Source organism: Thunnus maccoyii, chromosome 24, assembly GCF_910596095.1.
Source record: "Thunnus maccoyii chromosome 24, fThuMac1.1, whole genome shotgun sequence".
Classification (NCBI taxonomy): Eukaryota; Metazoa; Chordata; class Actinopteri; order Scombriformes; family Scombridae; genus Thunnus; species Thunnus maccoyii.
Window position 1 is genome coordinate 16,819,758 of NC_056556.1, and position 19,056 is coordinate 16,838,813.

Below are 19,056 nucleotides of genomic sequence, written 5' to 3' on the forward strand. Positions count from 1 at the left end.
AGTTGTTGACAATTGGAAATTTATGATCCCCAGAGGATGAATCCTACTTACTTTAGTAAGCCTGTTATTCTTCCTCTAGCACCACCATAAGGTTGGCATTTGTGTTTTTTGTGTTCAACTATTGGATAGTTTTCCATGACATTTCATACACAACATTATACACACAATCATGACACTCTTAGGATGAAATGTAATACCTTTGGTGAGCCCCTCATTTGCCATTTAGCATAGTCTAATCAGCAGGTCAAAATTTAATTTATCCAATACTTTACGACCAAATACCTGTAAGACCCATTACATTTCCATCAGCCTCAGCTTTGTTAGCACGTTAAAATGTTTATCTAAGATGGCAAACATGGCAAACATTATACTTTAGCTGCAAAACATCTGCATGTTAGCATTGTCCCTCTGAGCATGTTAGCATGATTAAGTGGGTATATCAAAGCACCGCTGTGTCCAAGTGCACCCTGACAGAGCTGCTAGCCTGGCTTTAGTCAACAAGTTATTTATAGTTATTCATTATATTGATTTAAAGGTGTTAAATAGATAAAGTTATCTCACCCTCATGTGACTCTGCTAACTGAAAGGGGATTCCCACTCCAAAATCCAACACTGCAACCACTTTAATTCCTCATTGTATTAATCAGAAATGTATCATGAGATATTACAAAATGTGAAAATCAGAACATTTATAAATGAGGGGTGTGAGGGTCATAAAAACTGCAGCCTCAGGGCAATGATATGCAGTAGAGGGATATTCCAATGCTCCAGATACATATAAATACACACACACTCACACACAGACACACCTACTATTCATTCCTCTCTGTAGTCATGAATGAGCTGATGGTGAGTGGATTAGGCTGCGTCGGGTTTATTTAATGACTGCTGCACAAGCTACAGTACACTGAGCCTCTCTCATGGGCTGAGGTCAGAGAAAATACCTCATAGTAATAGAGATCCTTTACAACCACCAGGGGAAATCATTGCTGGTTTGTTGGCAGGCCAAGTAATTAACCATGTTAGCTTTCCTACACTCACAAAAGCTGGAGAATAAACCTTGTAGGTCCTAACCTTTAAATCCTGTGTCACATAAAGTGGATGGGGGCTATTTGACAGCGAACAGCATTCTTAAATTCTGCATGGCAAAGCCAATTTTAAATGATTTAGCACTGACAGCGGAGGAGGAATTGATGTGATTTTCTATTGATTGAAGAGCAAAGTTCTCATTTCGCTGAACATCTCAGGAGCAGGTGGGAATTCAGTGTCTGCTCTTGCTCTGGGACAATTCAGCAGGATGGATGTTTGCTGTCAAGGGGGCTTGATCCCAGGTTGAAGGCCAGTCTCTACTCACCACTCACACCTTTTGAATCAATGTATCACTCTACCACAAGCAATGCTGAATCTGAACCTCCTTGCTACATGAATGACAGCCTGTCACAGGCTTACAGTGTTTGGTATTAGTCTACCTAATTAGCAGGGCCCAGAGCAAGGTTACACTGTACAGTAATAACCATTTCTCTTTCTCCAATACATCTTAATGATGATGATGATGATCCCATAGGGCAAAGTTCTAATCATTCACCTGCTGACTCAGCTCCAATTATAAAGTGGCTGTTTCAGCTCTATCCTTTTTCAACTTAGACACGTCCTACACCAAAACCCCTCAGACTAACATCCATTCCTGCTAAAACAGAGCCATTTTTTGAAACTTTTTTGCCCATTAAGGCCCAATCACAATAGTGTTTAAAAGGTGGTAATTCTGTAGTGAAATACATTTATTTTAATGGAATTAAAATAAATGTATTTATTCAACTAGTTAATTTAAGTATCCTGGCGAGTTGTCCCTAGGTCACCATGCTTCTACTACGCATATTTTGCAAAGACGCAGGGATGAATTTCATTGTGACACTCTGTGGTGTGATTGCTTTTGTATCACTCAGTGTCTACTGTATAAGTGAAGCTTTATTATTACAGAGTTGCAGAACTCAATCACTAGATAGATTCATTTAGCCATAAAATTGCTGGACAAACTGACTCTTCTGACAGACAATATTTCCCAAGAGGCAAAGGGTCTTAATATTTTCAATATGATAGAAATGATCACTTGGTTGCTCTTAAAAGAATACAGCTGGTGTCACAACCAAAGCAAATATCTCTTCTGAAATATTTCAAACCCTCTAACTTTACCTCATAATTCCCTCACATATTACCACTAAGACCCACATCTCTCTTGCATTGTTTCATTTCCACTCAAGTATTCATTATACCTTTAACAACATCTTAGGGATTAAACTTAATTTCCGTCTCTTACCGTGACTCATAAACCTAGCCTATAGGATGCAGCCTCATAAACGACGTACACAGATAAGTGATGTTCCAGATAAATGGAAAATAAATACAGTTTTATCTATTTATAGCATCAGTTCCCATAAACCACAGAACCTCCTTGCCAATAGCTATTGTAAGAGATATTCAAGGAGCACATGGAAATAAGAAGATGTGAGCACATTGGTATTTCTGTCACTTCTCAGCAAATAGACTGATCATCCCAAAATGAAACTCTTATAAACCTGCAAAACATGATACCAGTGAGGTTAATGTTAGTGAGTTATTATTATAACAAAGGTTCAGGAACAAGACCACGCCCCTCTCTCTCACTAGATGCAATCACCTGCGCCTCACTAATTCAATCATCCGTGCATACCTATATAAGCATGTCTAACCCCTTTCTCTCCCGTTCGTCTCAGTTCTCACGTGACCTACGACACGCTTGCATCGCAAACATGGATGCATAAGAGCTCTTATAATACATCCATGATCGCAAATGCTTATCTACTGCCCGTGATCCGTGATCCACATTCCTTGGCAACATACCGCCCACGACTGGATCCAGCGTACCAACGAGATATCTCCTTCACCACCACATCCACATGGAACCCTTCTCCTCCAGACGCCGCGCTTCTGATCAGCTGGGATCCAGACGCTCCACACGCATCCACACAATGGCCCACTCGGATGCGACTCTTTTCCAAGAGATTAACATCTTCAACCATCTCCTTGCATCCCACTCCTACAAAACGATGATAAAGACAAACTTTCCAACTCTATGCAGACTCTACTTCCATCAACCCTCTCGCCGGCAGCTCAAATCCTCCCGCTCCTCCAGGTTCATTGTCCGCCGCCGGGCCGATGCACGCCACACACCAATGACGTCACAACGCCGCCTACTACAACAGAGCCCAGACTTCTTCAGCCCTGGCTGAAGGCCAGACTGAACTCCGGATACAAATCCCGTTTTGCCGAACTGACAATAAAGTCCTGCTCCTCTCTGCCTCTACCTCCACCACCGCTCCGGACGGCCGCTCACTTCCGGGTTCCCCACCCAGCGCCACCTGTATGCTGCACGTCGACAACATCACAACGCAGCCAACTGCTTCAGCCCTCTTGCAGGGCCAGGTCGTATCTTCCCCTGTGCCTGCTCCCTCCCTGTCTGGTCTGTCTCGTGTTCTTCGTCTTTTCTCTCATCCTCGTGTCCGCAGGCTGCACAATCAACCCCTGCACATACATCCCCTCATCGTTTCCTCTTCCCTTCCTTCAGCTGCAGCTACCTCTACGCTTTCGGGTTTCTTTCTGGGCATGTTATCTGTAAGTCCAAACCACATCTTATGCCAAACGTTCGTACCTCACTTCAGACTTCCTGGCCCACTACCAAACTCTCTGCACAGACAACCTGTCTCCCCACACCGACAAAGTCAGTCCACATTCCTAACCGTACTTTGGCCAATTCTTCCGCAGTGGAGCCGCTTCAACCGCTTCCAAATAAGAAATCCCAGACCACCTGTTAAAATGAAATAGATAAAATTCTCGACCGCTAGTCTTCCCAACATTCCATACCTACCTCAGCGACATTCAAAAAGCCTGTTCTCACTTAGTCCAATGAAGTTAACTTTGGGGGATGACGAAGCAGAAAGCTCATCGAGATATGTCCCCCACCCTGAGTCTCGACCCCCGGGTTCCTAGACACTCCAGCCTCTTTGTGATTCCATTTGGTCCCCGGTCATCCCCATGCCATCAACCCCCTTCATCCCTCTCCTCAACCCCATCATCCCACCGTACACGACCCAGACTAACCTTCAGCTCCCATTCATCCCCCGGCAATCGACCCCCTTCATCCCTCTCCTTGACCTCCATCTAGCCCACCATACACTATCCTCGTCAAATCCTGAACCCTCTTGACAATCCAAATAAATTTACTTTTTATACTGTTCCAATGGCGTGGTCTTTGTTAGTGAATAATTCTACAAAGACTAATTTGAGCACATAAAACAGAAACATTTGGATATGAACAACTTTACTCTGGTCGCTGGTGGGTGCAACTTCTGCCCAATGACTGGGGCCAGATTGAATTGTATGGGAAATACTTTTCTAGTGTGCAAATACAAGTCAGCAATGATTTGTAGAATGCAACAAAAAGGTGATCCATGGCCCAAAAAACAGTTGTACTGTTTCATAGATGAGAAAATCTGATTTGGTTCTTTTCAGCCATGCTAGCAGCAAGGATGGCAATATTGGTCTGTCGGTTGGTCAGTTGATTGGTCGGTCCTTCACTCTGGTTCAGATTGAAATATTTGTTCAACTATTGGGTGGATCACCATGACATTTTGAACATTCATAGTACTCAGAGGATGAAGCCTATTGACTTGGTGATCCCCTGACTTTATCCTCTGGACACCATGAATGTGTGTACCACACTTTATGGCAATCCATCCAACCTCATGATGGTTGATGGTCAACTGAAAAAGTTAGTGCCCATAGGATGCACATTTTTCCTGTTGCAACTAAAATGGGGCTATTTAAGGGTTAAGCCCATGTAGCTGCCCACTGCACTGAAATGGCCCTGTAGGTTGTTACTTTCTATAGCTTCATTGTGGCTTTTGGCCTAGCCCCAAGGCAATAATGTCGCTGTTTCCCCAGTTTCCCACAGCCTTTGTGTTGTAAGTAATGAAATAATAAAAGTCTAAAATTGAGGTCTGGGTAGAATGAGCTTTTAGTGCAAGCACATCTCTTCTAGATGGCTCTTTGAGTTAAGGTTTTGTTTGTCTTGTAGAAAAAGAGATCCTCACACACCAGTCAAGACGTGAATCAGCCTTTTTTCTTAACCTGGAACACGCTTTTGTTAGTCAACATTGTGTCCTAAAGTGTGTAAGTACATAGTGTGTCCTTTTATTTCTGCAATATTCTGAATTTATGTATTGAACCGCAGTAAGAGACACTTTGATTTTGATGTACAGCATGTGAGCAGGAGATACTTACTACTTAAGAATTATGTTCTCCTCTCAGCTAAAATGTGTTCTTCACTACCGCCTGTCCATTCACTGAGCATATTATGAGCTAAAGCACAATTAATTAATGTTGTCACTGCTTTTAGTGTGAATATGACTTAAGGGCAGACCTACCCTTTACTTTTTCACTGCTGTGAGTCGGTGAGTTGTGCTTGCTGGGTGACAGAGAGAGGGAGGAGAGGGGGAAAATGAAAGGGGAAAAAAAAGATGTGTTGTGGATTACCTTGTTTTTTGAAATATCATTACAGTGTTAATTGTAATAGTAAATTGGATGTTGGAAACAAACAACAGATTCTTACTGATGAATATGCTCCAGCAGCCAATAGAATCTTTGCAATAGGCAGGTCACAAGCTGCAGGCAAAAAATAACACATGCCATATCCAAAGAAAGCTGTCAGTGTATGACAAGGAGAAAAGTGTTGAACAAAAGCTGCCTTCGCATGGAATCTACTGTAGTCAGTGTTAAAACAAAAGCAGCATATGCAGCCTTCTCTCCAACCCCCCCCATGTCTGTGTATTGTAAATCGTTTCCTCAATGGACCAGATGGAGGGAGAGCTACTGTAAGACTAAGACAGATGTTTCACTAGACTCTGGGTGTGTTTGTTTGCCTGTGCGTGCCTGAGATTGAAAGAGTGAAAGACACACAAGCAGTGAAATAAATTGAATCTGAAAGGAAAGTGGAACGAGTGAGAAATAAGTTGAGAGGAAGGGCGAGAGTATTAAAATGTTTAAAACTGCAGTCCAGATTATCTGCCATTGTTTGAACATAGTAACAGGGCTGTTTTTATACACAATAGTGATGCCTAGTCTCCGTTGGACTGTGGTTGGACTGTGGTTCTACTGGGACTGGGGTTAATGCTTCATGTCTTGCTGTCATCCAGTGCTTTGATCACTAGGCAGGCAAATGTAAAAGCAATGACAATTTATATTGGGAATCCATAAAATATACAGCACAGTGATGGTGAAAGTGAAAGTACATTCACTCAAGTAAGAGTTTCCATTTTACATAACGTTAAACCTCTGCCTCACTACATTTAAGAGTGAAATATTGAACTTTTTATTTTGCTCCATCTATTTGATAGCTATAGTGATTTATAGTGATAGTGAGTATATTATAGTGATTTTGCTGAGTAAGATTTCACATACAAAATATATGATGAACAAATAAAATATATTGCATTTTTATTAAATAGTCTACCTGATGGGATATAAACTAGTTAAAACTCAAAACAATAATCCAATAATATAACACAAATGATAATAATTCTGAAAGCAGTGAATCTGCATAATGACTATTACTTTAACTTTAAGTATGTTTTGCTGATAAAAATTCCACTTTAGTAACATGTTGAATGCAGGACTTTTACTTGTAACAATGTATTTGTACACTGTGGTGTTGCTACTTTTACTTCTGTAAAGGATCTGAATATGAAAACCAGTAGGAATTAGTACAAACTGGCTCCATCCTGGTGATGCTGATGTGAATTTTATTTCACCTGAAGAATCACATGTTCTTCTGATCTGTGAAGAGTCGCCTGAGAGTCTACAACCAATGAGTGTAGCATCTCCAGCTCTCAGATTTGTCTCTAGATGTAATCAGCACCACATTTTCATTTTCTCGTTTGCTGTCAGCTGAAGACATTATAGAAATAACTTATGAATTCTGTTTTAGGGGTGCATATTGCCCTTAATGTTATCTCCACTTGTCTGCACCTCTAATACCACCTGACCCAAAGTCACCTGTGCCTCATTAGAGAATGTGAGTTTTTCTCACTCATTTTTGAGATTTTCATATAGCATATCCCATCCAACAGAAGCAGAGGTAAAGTCTTACTACTTGTAGTGGAACTGTCTTGTAAGCACACTGTCCCAGGTTTGATGACTACAACCCCCCATGTTGTTGTGTCTACTAATCACATCATGTCATGCGTCCTGATGAAAAGCAAGGCGCTGAGTCTTTCCCATGCCTCCTCACCCTGTGTAACCCGCTTATAAAATGCCTAAGATGCATCAGTAGTAGCAAGAAAAGTGAAACACCTCGGCAGCACCATGGCCAGCGCCTGTTCGTGCAGAGCAGCGGGCCTCCTGCACTCCGAGGCAGTGTTAGTGGAGCCCTGGCACATTTGATACAAACAATGTGATGAAAGTAAATCGGAAACTCGAGGCTAGACAAGACATTTAAAACACGTCCGTTCAACCTAATCGTGGCCAGGGGCTGTCCCTTAATGAGATAGGCGATACACCTGCGCGCCCTGCCCTGACGTCAGCCCTTCCCATTACCGCTGGGCGCGTGACTCAGAAAGTAGTCACAGGTGCGCCAAAAGTAATCACTCATTAGTGTCGAAAGTAATGTTTCATTACTCTTAGTCGTGATTTGTTGCCATTTTGTTTCAATAGGCTGCTACTCTTCATCATTTGCATCATAAAATCAAAGTAATGCGAGTACTTCCAGGAGGAGAATCACTTAAAAAGCTGCCTAAAATGTACCTGCTGTGTTGAAAATGAACGGAAGGTAGAGTTAGACAGAATAATAGACGTGAAATTAGACAGATAATACAGGTTAGAGGGTAATTAAATTGTGTATACTACAAATTATATAATCCCTTCGTTACACAAAGCAGGGAGTAGCAGGCTGAGCTCATTGTAACGCGTTACAAGTACCCCGTTACCTTCCAGCCCTGCCCCTACTATCTCTCCGTCTGCCGCTTTGTCTACGCATCCATGTGGGTTTTTCCCTTCGCAGTGTCTGTGTTGCGCCTCTCCGGTCCGTCAGCCTCTCAGCCATTGGCCTCAGAGACCATCAGTCTTCTCTTCACAACAATAGACCCCCAACGCGCACACACGCACAGCCACTCACGCACAGACACAAACGCGCACAGCGCTTTCGAGGAGCGACGGTGAGATGTTGGTTAAACTGCGGTTTACCGACTCCTTTCTTTCCAGCTTCACATCGGCAAGGAGCGCAGGGAAGCCTCTGCGATGCGCTCAACCGGGGACGCATCGGAGTTGAAATAAGGGAAACACGGGGGGTCGGGGGTAAAAAAGAAAAAAAAAAAAAGCAGAAGGGGGAGATTTTCTTACGAGGATGACTGACTGGTGACAAAGAAAACGGGGAGCCCCTCTGGCTTCGGTTGTCGCCTGCTAGAACTTGACGGAAGGCGTTTTGGGGGACTGGCTTGCTCTTACTTGGACAGCCAAAGATTTTTTATCATCATTATTTTTGGAGGAGAATCATGCCTGTCCGGAGGGGTCATGTTGCGCCACAAAACACATTTTTGGGAGTAATTATTCGGAAATTCGAAGGACAAAGTGAGTGCCTTTTCCTGGTGTCCAGTGTTTGTGTGGGTGCGCTGTATTGTGCTGCCTTCCTTTTGTGTCCTGCTGCATCCTTAGAATACTTAATAATAGCTTAATAGGCCTTTTGGTTATAAAAACCAGGCTTCTGATACAGATTATTAGACTAATTCTGTTTTTCCAGTGATTTTAATAGAGGCTGTATGTTAGAGAGCCATGAAAAGTAAGTTAATTATCCAGTTACCTTATCAAGCACCCGGCTTGTTTTATAGTTCTGTATTGCTGGAGTACCTCTTGTACTCTTCTTCTCCAGTGTAGTTAAAAAAGCTGCATATGAGAAACAAGTATTGGATTACTTTGAGATTATATCCCAGGATTACCTCAATTGCCCTTATAAAGCCTCCAGTTGTGTGTAGTTTCATATTCTCAGTGCTTTGTTGCCAAACACCATGTTTGGAGGCCTATTGGATAAAGCAAAGGAGTAACTCATAATCACTTGTGCCATAAATCTGCTCTTACAGCTGAAAATGTGGGAAAACACGCTCACTTCACTTCTTATTATTTTAGCTAAAATGCGGAATAGTAGGATTCCCCAAACAAAGAATGTGGTTTGCGATGCATGTAGGCTACAATGGACAAATTCTATTTTTCAACAAAAGAAAGTGCTATAATCTAACCTTCATAAGCACATAATTTATTGAACAAGTTTAATAAATCCAGTCTGCTTATAAAGTATTATTGTTTATTCACTGAGCTGAACAGCTGAGCACCTATATTTCGGGATGCAATGGAGGATAATCTCAAACCTTTCCCACCCACCTATTTTTGTGAAATAAAACATTTTACATCATCTCTCATATTCCTCTTTATATATTTATTACTTTAATAATAAATGATTGAATATGTTTAGGTGATGTTCTCTCATGAACAAATTAACATTCTCCCTCCCTCAATTTCTCCTCTACCCCTTGACAGATAAGAAATTCATCATAGCCAATGCCCGGGTGCAGAACTGCGCTATTATCTACTGTAATGACGGCTTCTGCGAGATGACGGGCTTCTCCAGGCCGGATGTCATGCAGAAGCCGTGCACTTGTGACTTCCTGCACGGCCAGTTCACCAGTCGGCACGCTGTGGCCCAGGTGGCCCAGGCGCTGCTGGGCTCAGAGGAGCGCAAGGTGGAGATCACCTACCACCGCAAGGATGGTGAGTGCTTGGGGACTGTCTTTATGGGCTCAGGTGCAGATTGTGACATGAAGCTGTTGCTGTGGTCTTACTTTAGAATGTATGCTGCTTTCACTCCCTCTCCAAAAGTAATCCCCATGTTTTGGTCTCTTTTCCACCATTATAGACTTATAAGAATGGTTGGAAAAACACTCAAGATTTGTGTTATAGTGTTTGAATTTTGTTTTTGTTGTGTGCTGCACAAAACAGATCCACCTGCAGTGTTAATACAAGATACGTAGATGTGTGAAAGGTGACTTTTACATTGTCTAACACTCAAGGTACACAGTGGGTAATTTTTAGTTCTGAGTCGGCTTTATCTGGAGCATTTTGCAGCAGCAAATCACTGAGGGCACCCATTTAGAACCCTGAGGGGGGGAGCAGCCGCGAAGGTTTCCTTTTGCTGTGAAGTCCAGTTTTGAAGTGATGCAGTCGCTGGGTGGCTGGGAAAGATGTTCATTATAGCCAGGGCACCCTGGGAAGGATGTAGCTCACTTCCCTAAAGAGTAATGGGGAGATAGTTCACATTAGAGGGTGTGTGCTTTCACTGTTTGGCCTCTCCTACTCTCGGTTCTCATCTTCCCCAAAAAAAGAGAATCATTTCTGTGCACTGTTGTATAAACAGATGTTACTCAGCATCTATTCAGCCACGTTATCTGACGTAAACATTTTAACATACCGTTAGTATTCACAGACCTGACAACTGTCTGTGATTGACGATGACTGAACATCCATAGTTTAAATAATCTATTGGTGTGCAAATGCTACTTATGAATACTGCATGCAGATCATGACTTGGCATGACAGCTGGTATTGTTTTGATGAGTTACAAGGCGAGCTCCAGAGTGAAAGTTTAAACCAGTCGCATCAACTGTGCTGGTTCAGGGAGAGTTCATGTAGTGGCCTCTACTCTAACAATGACATATGTATTCAAGTGATTAAACCTCCTTGCATAACAGCTAAGTGCTGGTAAAGTTTCACTATGGCAGATTTAAGATTTAATAGTTTTATACGGCATATGTGGAGATCACCCACATGTGCTTGGTGTTTGAGTTGTTTGTTGGAGGACCGCAATGGAAATAAACCATTAGGCCCGCTCTGTCTTTTTTTTTTTTTTAATCACTGATGATTGTTGATACTGCAGTGGAGTTATAGTGAGCTTTTAATGATGATCAAATAAAATCACTCAGCCACCCACTGTTAGAGCCATGCGATTACAGTACATAAAGTATACTGTATTTTGGCAAAAGAGAAGAAGAATGAAACCATTCAGTCCCATGGTGCACTTTAGCTGAGCTCATCGGCTACAGAATTTCTTTGTCTTGCGGTTTAATTATTGCTGCAGAAAAGAAAAGTTTGCAAAAACAAATGGAATAGTTTGTACTTGAGAACAGTGTCCAAAAGTGGTTATTTAGCTATTTAACAGTATACAATATTAAAACATCCTGTTAAACGCCTGAAACATTCTCAGTAACATCTCAAATATATGTATTGTTTGCTAAAATATTGAACGGTAATTGCTGAGTAAACCACTTCCAAAAAATCCTGTATAGGCCCGCTGCTTCCTGCTTGTTCCCACCACCTAGCGCCAGGCGGAGTAACCAAAGTGTCACCATCTTTGGCTCCTGATCTGTGGAAAGAGTTCAAATTTAACTCTGCTCACAGACAGACAGATTTTTTCATGGATAATGAAACAAGATGCTGTCAAGGGGATTTATTTTAACATTTGATGTGTGATAGGAGCTCTGGATCAGGGGCAGTGATTTGGTCTTTAAAGATTGATTATGTGTGTGTGTGTGTGTGTGTGTGTGTGTGTAATTCATAGTTATGCAGGAATGAGAAGCCCCAGAGGGAGAGAGGTGATGTAGATTTGGTCAAAGACGGTTCACAGAACAGTTACAAATGATAGTATCCTTGGAGACATAGATGTGTGAGGTCAAAGGTTGAAAGAGTGAGATAAAGTTATAGAATAGGCAGAGTGGAATGTCAGCTTTGTTTTCAGTCTCCTTGAGATGGTCAGTATGCAACCCATAGCCTTTTTTTTATACTGTCTTTACTGAACTTTGAGTAGCCTGAAAAAGCACCATAGTAACTGGATAAGAGGCTTGATCCGTATCATAAATACTACAGTTGCCCTTTGCTTTCCAGTGCATGAGATGAGATCCTGCCCCTCTAATGGGAGTTGCAGCATGTCTTATTTTATGTTTGCCATAAATTTCACACAAATTGTCAAAGAACATTTACTCAAAGTTCCATTTTGTACACGTTTGTACTTGACTGCTACTTTTCAGAGGGACATTGACATTAGTAGTTGTAGTTACTTTGAAGATTAAGATTCCAGTAAATCATTTTTGGTTGCGGAAATTTTCTGTCAATAATTTGATGATTGATGATGAAATTTTCATCAAGAAAGTTTCTTTAACATATCAACAACTTTCTTGTGTGATAAAAGATGTGGTTCCAAGAACATTCTTGTTAACGTACCAGTTGAAGCACCTTCAAGCAGGTTCTCCAGATGTTCTGTGGAGGTATTTTTAAAAATCAGCACACTGGAACCGTTAGTGAGCACTCCTATTAGTGAACAGTACTGCTTAAGAACAAGATAATGTTATGTTGAAACCTTCTGGGAATATGTGTTGAACTAATTAACTAAAACAAGCATGTTCTTTGAAGGCTATAAGACATGTTAGTAGCAGAAAGCAACCTAAAGGGGAACATGAGACCAAGTGCTGTACATTCACTTTTTATGCTTGAGCACATTTTACTGTAAATAGTTTGTTGCTTATGGTTGACTTAAGTTCAGAATGGAGGACTCTCGCTCAAAATAGAGTATTTTTAAACTGTATTATTGCCGCATTAAAGGATTTAAGTACTTTAGACTTGACCATAACAGGTCTGATGTCTCTGTAGGCCGGTGTATTGTCAGCCAAGCCAAGCTGGGGGTTCAGTCTGCATCGATCCGCTGAGCAAACAGCATTAATGAGGACACAAATACCTTCATGTTGCATTGATCTTCAAAACCGGTGCATTGGAGAGGGGAAATCAATGACGGCCAAACGCCCTGCCTCCACTGGCGTGCCCACAGGAGACTTGGATAAAAAGAACTGGAGGGCTTCTGACTGTCGGACCCTTCAGCGGGGGAAAAGGCCTCATTACCATCCTGTATCCTGTGCCTCTAATTACCTCAGTGTTTTCCTCTCACCTGACTCAGAGCATCTCCAGGGAAGGTCATACACCTGTTTTAACAAGACAGACTGCTCTTATAATCTTTTTAACGATAAGCAAGTATAGCTGTACAGTTAATCATGAGTTATCATGATTTTATCTTTCCAGTTTCCACTTTTAGTAATCATGTCATCTGGGGACAATGAAGTGTTATATTTATGTACCTTTTAAATCTTCATATATGTATTTCTACTACTTCTACTACTTTTTACTTCTTCTAGTATATGTAACCTTTTATAATCTTTTTGAAATGCAATAGTAATGAACAAAGTGAAAAAGAATGGGCCACAATAAGACTAAGGCGGTACTAGTTGTCTTACTTTGAGCAATACTGCAATAAAAACATTGAATAAATGAAAACCAGGTCAACCAGACATCCAAGAAACTGAAGCATGAAATAAATTAAGACTAAAGGATTTCAAGTTGCGGCCATTTAAGCCACAACACAGAAGTTTTTATGTAAATCTTTTGTCCTTCCCCTGATCCAACTCACACGCACGTGCACACATGCACACACATACACACACACACAAACAAACAAACAGATCTCAGGCACTATATATCTACTGTCTGCTGTGTTGGAATTACAGGAGAAATGTCATTGTGGCAAGCTGATTGCTCCTCTAGTGGTGGATCATTGGGGTTTCTGGGAGGCAGTCTTCTAATCCTGTGACCCAGGGTCTGCATAAACCCATCGCCCACTGTCCTTTACAGTCCGTGAAGGAGATTCTGCTCGTCAGCACAATCTCTGGTACATTCTTAATGCTTTATGATTTGTGCCTTCACTTACTGTACTGGTCTTTTTGCCTTCCAGTGCATATATTTCTATGACCTCTGTAGGAGAAGTAGCTGTCATTTACAGTAAAGTGCAAAAGTTTATTCCAAACCCCTGTACTTGACATTTAGATGCTGAGCTGTTTACTGCACTTGCTTCAAGAACAATCTCAGATTCAGAACAGGCAAGCTATCTTCAAATTTGACTTTTGTGTCATTTTGATTTTTGTCAAAGGCCACCCCTCATTGTTTCACATATTTTCCCAGAGAGTCTTGTAAATGTGGTATTCTGATCTTGTAAGTCATTTTTCACCTGCATCGCTTAAGGCTCTATGTAATGTGAGTGACTGTTATTTATTTTATAATTAACCTAGATATATTCTCTGAACTGTGCCTCTACTTAACTCAGTCAACACTTGGAAAGGCAGAGTGATGCATTTTGCTATTTTGATTTGCGTCTTGCGATCATCATCCCCCAGATTTATGCATTTTAGTCTTTGTTTCTAGTCTTTAGCGATGGAAAAAATAAACCTCTGCCCATGTAAGAGAACAGAGGATACTGCAGTAGTCATTCTGCATAATGTAGAAGTAGTAGTTTTTGTGGATATATTATGTGAGTTTTGTTTAAGACACATAATGATACAGTTTGCATAATTATTATCACATAATATCAAAAACTGCTTGATAAATTAATTCATAAGGCACAGGCAAACAAATTAGCTAATAATTATTTCAAGGACAAACATAGAAACAGATGTAGACTGGATACTTGCTTATAGCCCATCACTGCATAAGGGATGGTTTTACAGATATATATAATCCTCTTTAACATAATTTTTCACAGTGCTACTTACTCTTGCAGTTATACTGTAACACAACAGTGATTCTACTTATATAGTTATTGAAACCTCTCTGTGATAAACACAGGGTACTCTGTTGATCTTGTGTTGATTCCTCTAAAAAATATATATATATATCTCCCCTTTTGGTGGCAATTTTACTTTAGCAAAGAACAGTTTATTTGAAAAAACATAATACTCCTCATGTAAGGTTCCATGATGAGGTGAGAGCAAAATGGGTGAGAGTAAAAGGAAGACACCTAAGAATGAGTCATTTTCCATTCAGTCAGTGACAGAGTCACTCCATTATGTGGCTTTAAAGTAAATGTTGGAAAGTTGCCAAGACTTTGGATTTGGGTTTGTTTCCCTTTGGCAGTATTTTGTTAAAGATAACCACATGGTCTATTTAAATGTTAATGCTTCTCAATGTAATTACACAATAAAATAGTTAGGGGCTGGATTTTCAAGATCAGATCTGTTCTCATCTAAAGCAAATCCAAATGAAAAAACAATGCCTGATCAAGAAGCACAACACCTGTTTCAAATCTTATGTTGAAGAATGCTCTATAGTAACTAACACTGCAGTCGATGGTTGGATGGCTCAATATGTCAATGTCCGAGCGGAAAGTCTGGCAAGTTTGGCATGTTGGTGGCATTTTAACCTATAGATTTCTTTCTTGTGTTTTGTCTTCCCTTCATAAACATTTTGGCTATGGAAAGAAAGCGCTCAAGACTTTCTTGTATCCCTGTTGGTACCCAATCAAGCAAGGTGGCAAACGTCCAACTAACTATCTAATCATATCCTTCTGCCTGCTATTATTGGGGTATATACATCAATGCTCCGGGCCGGTGACATCACATCGGGGTCGTCTCGTTGCCAAGGAGGCTAGTCGAGATGGGACTGAAGACACTTCCATGCCGACTGATCACCTGGGAGGAAGAGCACTGGAAAATGCAGAGGGAGGTGGACCAGAACTGGGCGTAGTGGGAGCAAGGGCATCCCACGGTTTGGTGCCCCCTCTGGTTCTTGGTGCTCTATGCACAGCACATGATGCACTCTGTCCATCAGTACTACTCTCAGCAAGGGGTTCAAGCTGATGGCTTCTCCTTGACACAGGTGTCTCAGGCAGTTGTGCTTGAGATGCTCAACAAGCTCAACTGCTCCAAAGCAACTGGTTTTGATAATATTCCAGCTAGATTCTTCAGAGATGTGGCTGAAATCATTACTCCATGCATCACCCATACTGTAAATCTGTCTATTGAGCGAGGTTTTCCTCAGTGATCTTAAACTTGTTATAGTGATTCCTCTCTACAGGAAAGGGAGTGAATTTGATCAAGGAAACTGTAGGCCTGTTTCTACCTTGTGTGCTCTGTCTAAGATTAAGACAGAGCACACAAGGTCATTCTTGAGAAGATCATTTTTAATCAGATTGACAACTTCCTGTCCTCACACAATTTACTGTGTGCATTTCAGTCTGGCTTTTGAAAATCCCACTTCACCAACACCTGTTTATTGTATTTAGCTGACTACATCAGGAGGTGCGTAGACAAAGGTATTTTTGTGGTATGGCAATGTTAGATCTATAGAAGGCATTTGATACAGTTGATCATGCTATTTTATTGTCCAAACTGAAAGCCATTGGTTTAAATGATGCAGCAGCCAGATGGGTTAGCTCTTATCTGAAAGACAGGAAGCAGGTGTTAGATATTGATGGGACAATGTCTCATCCTAGGTCTGTAAGATTGTGGGGTTCCACAAGGGAGTGTACTTGGACCACTGTTTTTCCTCTTATTTATAAATGACCTGAATTCTATCACTTCATGTGAACTCTTTTTGCAGATGACTCTGCAGTACTGGTTTCCCATAAAGATAAAAGCATAGTTGAAAGTATGCTGAGTGCAGAACTGTTTAATGTCAGCAGGTGGATGCTGTCAAGCTGTCACACCATTTAGGCAAAATGGAATCCATGTGTGGGTAAAAGATAAAATTGAAAGGGTCCCCTGGATTTAATGTTGTTATTGTTGGTGACGCTGTGCTTGCAGCTAAAGAGTCAGTCAATTACCTTGGCTGTGTGCTGGATAGCCTTATGTCAGGAGTGGGCCAGGCCGAAAAGGTGCTCACCAAGGTCAATCAAAGAACATGCTTCTTAGCCAGAACTTCAAAATTTCTGGACCGGAAAGCAATGGTGACCCTGGCAGGAGCTCTTGTCCAGCCAGATTTTGACTATGCCTGCTGTTCATGGTACAATGGCCTAACTTCATACCTTAAAAACAGACTTCAGACTTTTCAAAACAAGGTAGTTAGGGTTATTCTGAATCTCCCCAAGAGAACTCATCTTGACACTTCTCATTTTGAGAGCCTTGGGAGGTTGAAAGTACAGGAAAAAGTCTCTCAGATCGAGTTGTGCATTGTACATAAGATTACGCATGGTACTGTCCCTCCTACCTAAAAAATGATTTCATCCAGGTGAGGGATATTCACAGCCATTCCTCTAGGGGTATTTCTGCTGATTTTGTTCCTCCCAGGTGCAGCTTGGGAGTTTTCAAGCTGGTGCTTAAGAATTGGCTCAGAGGATATGTCCAGTAGGATATTATGTGTGATAATATGGTGTCTTTCTTCATTTTATTTTCTTGGTTTTGTATTGATGTTGCTTATTTATTTTAATTATTATGTACAGACCCAGACTTGTATATAATCTGCTGAGGGGGCTGTGAAATGATGTTTTTATATTGATGTATTTATTTCAGATGTACAGAGTTTGTGAGTGGCAAGTAGGGCCAGGCATTGTCCAACAGGGCACTGAGGTAGAGATTGATGTTGTTAATACGGTGATGATTGTATTGTATTGTATTATTGTTTTGATTAATGTTTTTGTGTCATTCTTGCCATGTCAGATCTGCCATCTTCACCTCTTCCCTGTACACCCACCATACCCAAAGGGACCATAGTGGAAATAAGTCTTAGGGCTTTGTTGTGTTATCCTGACTTTTCCTTTTATGTAAGCACTCAATGCCCTGGTAGAGCTGGTGTTTTTTTTTAAAATAAAATTGTCATATAAAATCAATCAATCAATCAATCAATCAATCAAGCAAGCAAGCAAGCAATCAATCAAGCAATCAATCAATCAGTGCTTGTTGGTCGACAGCCTCTTAGTTGTTAATGAATGCATTCAGTGCTACAAATAAATTGCCCAAGATAGAGATAACACATGTAAATCTCGTTGTCTTAATGACAGCTTCAAAAATCACTGAGTAAAAATAAACTGCTCTAACAACGCAGCACATATTTACTCAGCAAAAATTGCTCTATCTGCCTCTCCATTCACTGATTCAGATATAATCACAGTGTCTTGCTTTCCATACCAAAGAGCAGGCTCTCAGGGTCTTTGGTGTATCAAGAAATCCATAAGCTTCGTACATGGTAAAAGCTCTAACTGTCAAATAGCAAATGAGACTGAAAATGTCACGCTATAAATAGTGACATTTTAAATATAATAAAGTTGGTTGTGCTTCAGTGATGCTCACAAAGATTAGTTTTTTTCTTCGCCTTTAAAATGTCCCATTTTAAAGTAGAAACTTCAAATTGTGACAATCACTCAGTCTCACTGTTGAAAAATATCCGTCATCTTCAACAAAACTAGAAATACCTCACTCTGGGCACCAAGATGTTACACTTCAAAATCATCACCATCAGACCCTGCTGTGGATAATCTGTTCTCTGACTTGATTAACATATACATCTTAAGTTATCTAATATAGTTCTGAATCTTAAATGCAATGAACCATTATTGTCATTATTGTAATCTATTGCAATTGTAATCTGACATATTCAGATTGCTTCTTTAGTTCAAATAGCTAGTCCAAAACCCAGACATTCAGTATAATATCATATACTGTAAGACAAAGACAAGCAGTCGATTCTCACATTTGAGAAGCTCAATGAAGCTTGATTATCAAAGTAGTTGCCCAGTAATTTCCTGTCAATTGACTACTAATTAAATAACCAGCTAATTGTTTCAGCTCATCTTGAACCTGGATCTTGTCATTTACTTTTATCAGTGAAATGATCTACTTTATTTGGCCTAAGTAACTTATACTTAGCCTGACACTATTTTCATGCAAAATTACTGAAACATTTGGAAACTCCACAGAAGCCATTGAATTTTACATATGGGATACATACCAATGTCTAAAAACTCCTTGTCTTTATGATGGACATTATCAGAGTTGATGCTGCTAATTCAACACCACCATGGTGTGTGAACTGTCTTTAAGAATCACAAGTAACTAGTCAATGACGCTCTATAGCCTCAAGGCAAGCCGGATGTGATGACTGATGATGATATGACGTGAC

The 19,056-nt window shown here is 40.7% G+C and overlaps 1 protein-coding gene across 2 annotated transcripts in view; it reads left to right on the top strand.

Annotated features, from left to right (window-relative positions):
• The first annotated feature begins 7,793 nt into the window (after positions 1 to 7,793).
• The window catches only part of kcnh7 (potassium channel, voltage gated eag related subfamily H, member 7), a 69,598-nt gene continuing 58,335 nt past the window's right edge, over positions 7,794 to 19,056 (top strand). The window contains exons 1-2 of one of the 2 annotated variants that reach the window (XM_042404758.1): positions 7,794 to 8,655; positions 9,616 to 9,846. In XM_042404758.1, coding sequence (XP_042260692.1) covers positions 8,580 to 8,655; positions 9,616 to 9,846 — 307 coding nt within the window. In that variant the 5' untranslated portion in view covers positions 7,794 to 8,579. The remainder of the gene's footprint in view (positions 8,656 to 9,615; positions 9,847 to 19,056) is intronic. The other variant, XM_042404759.1, reaches the window with a different exon arrangement.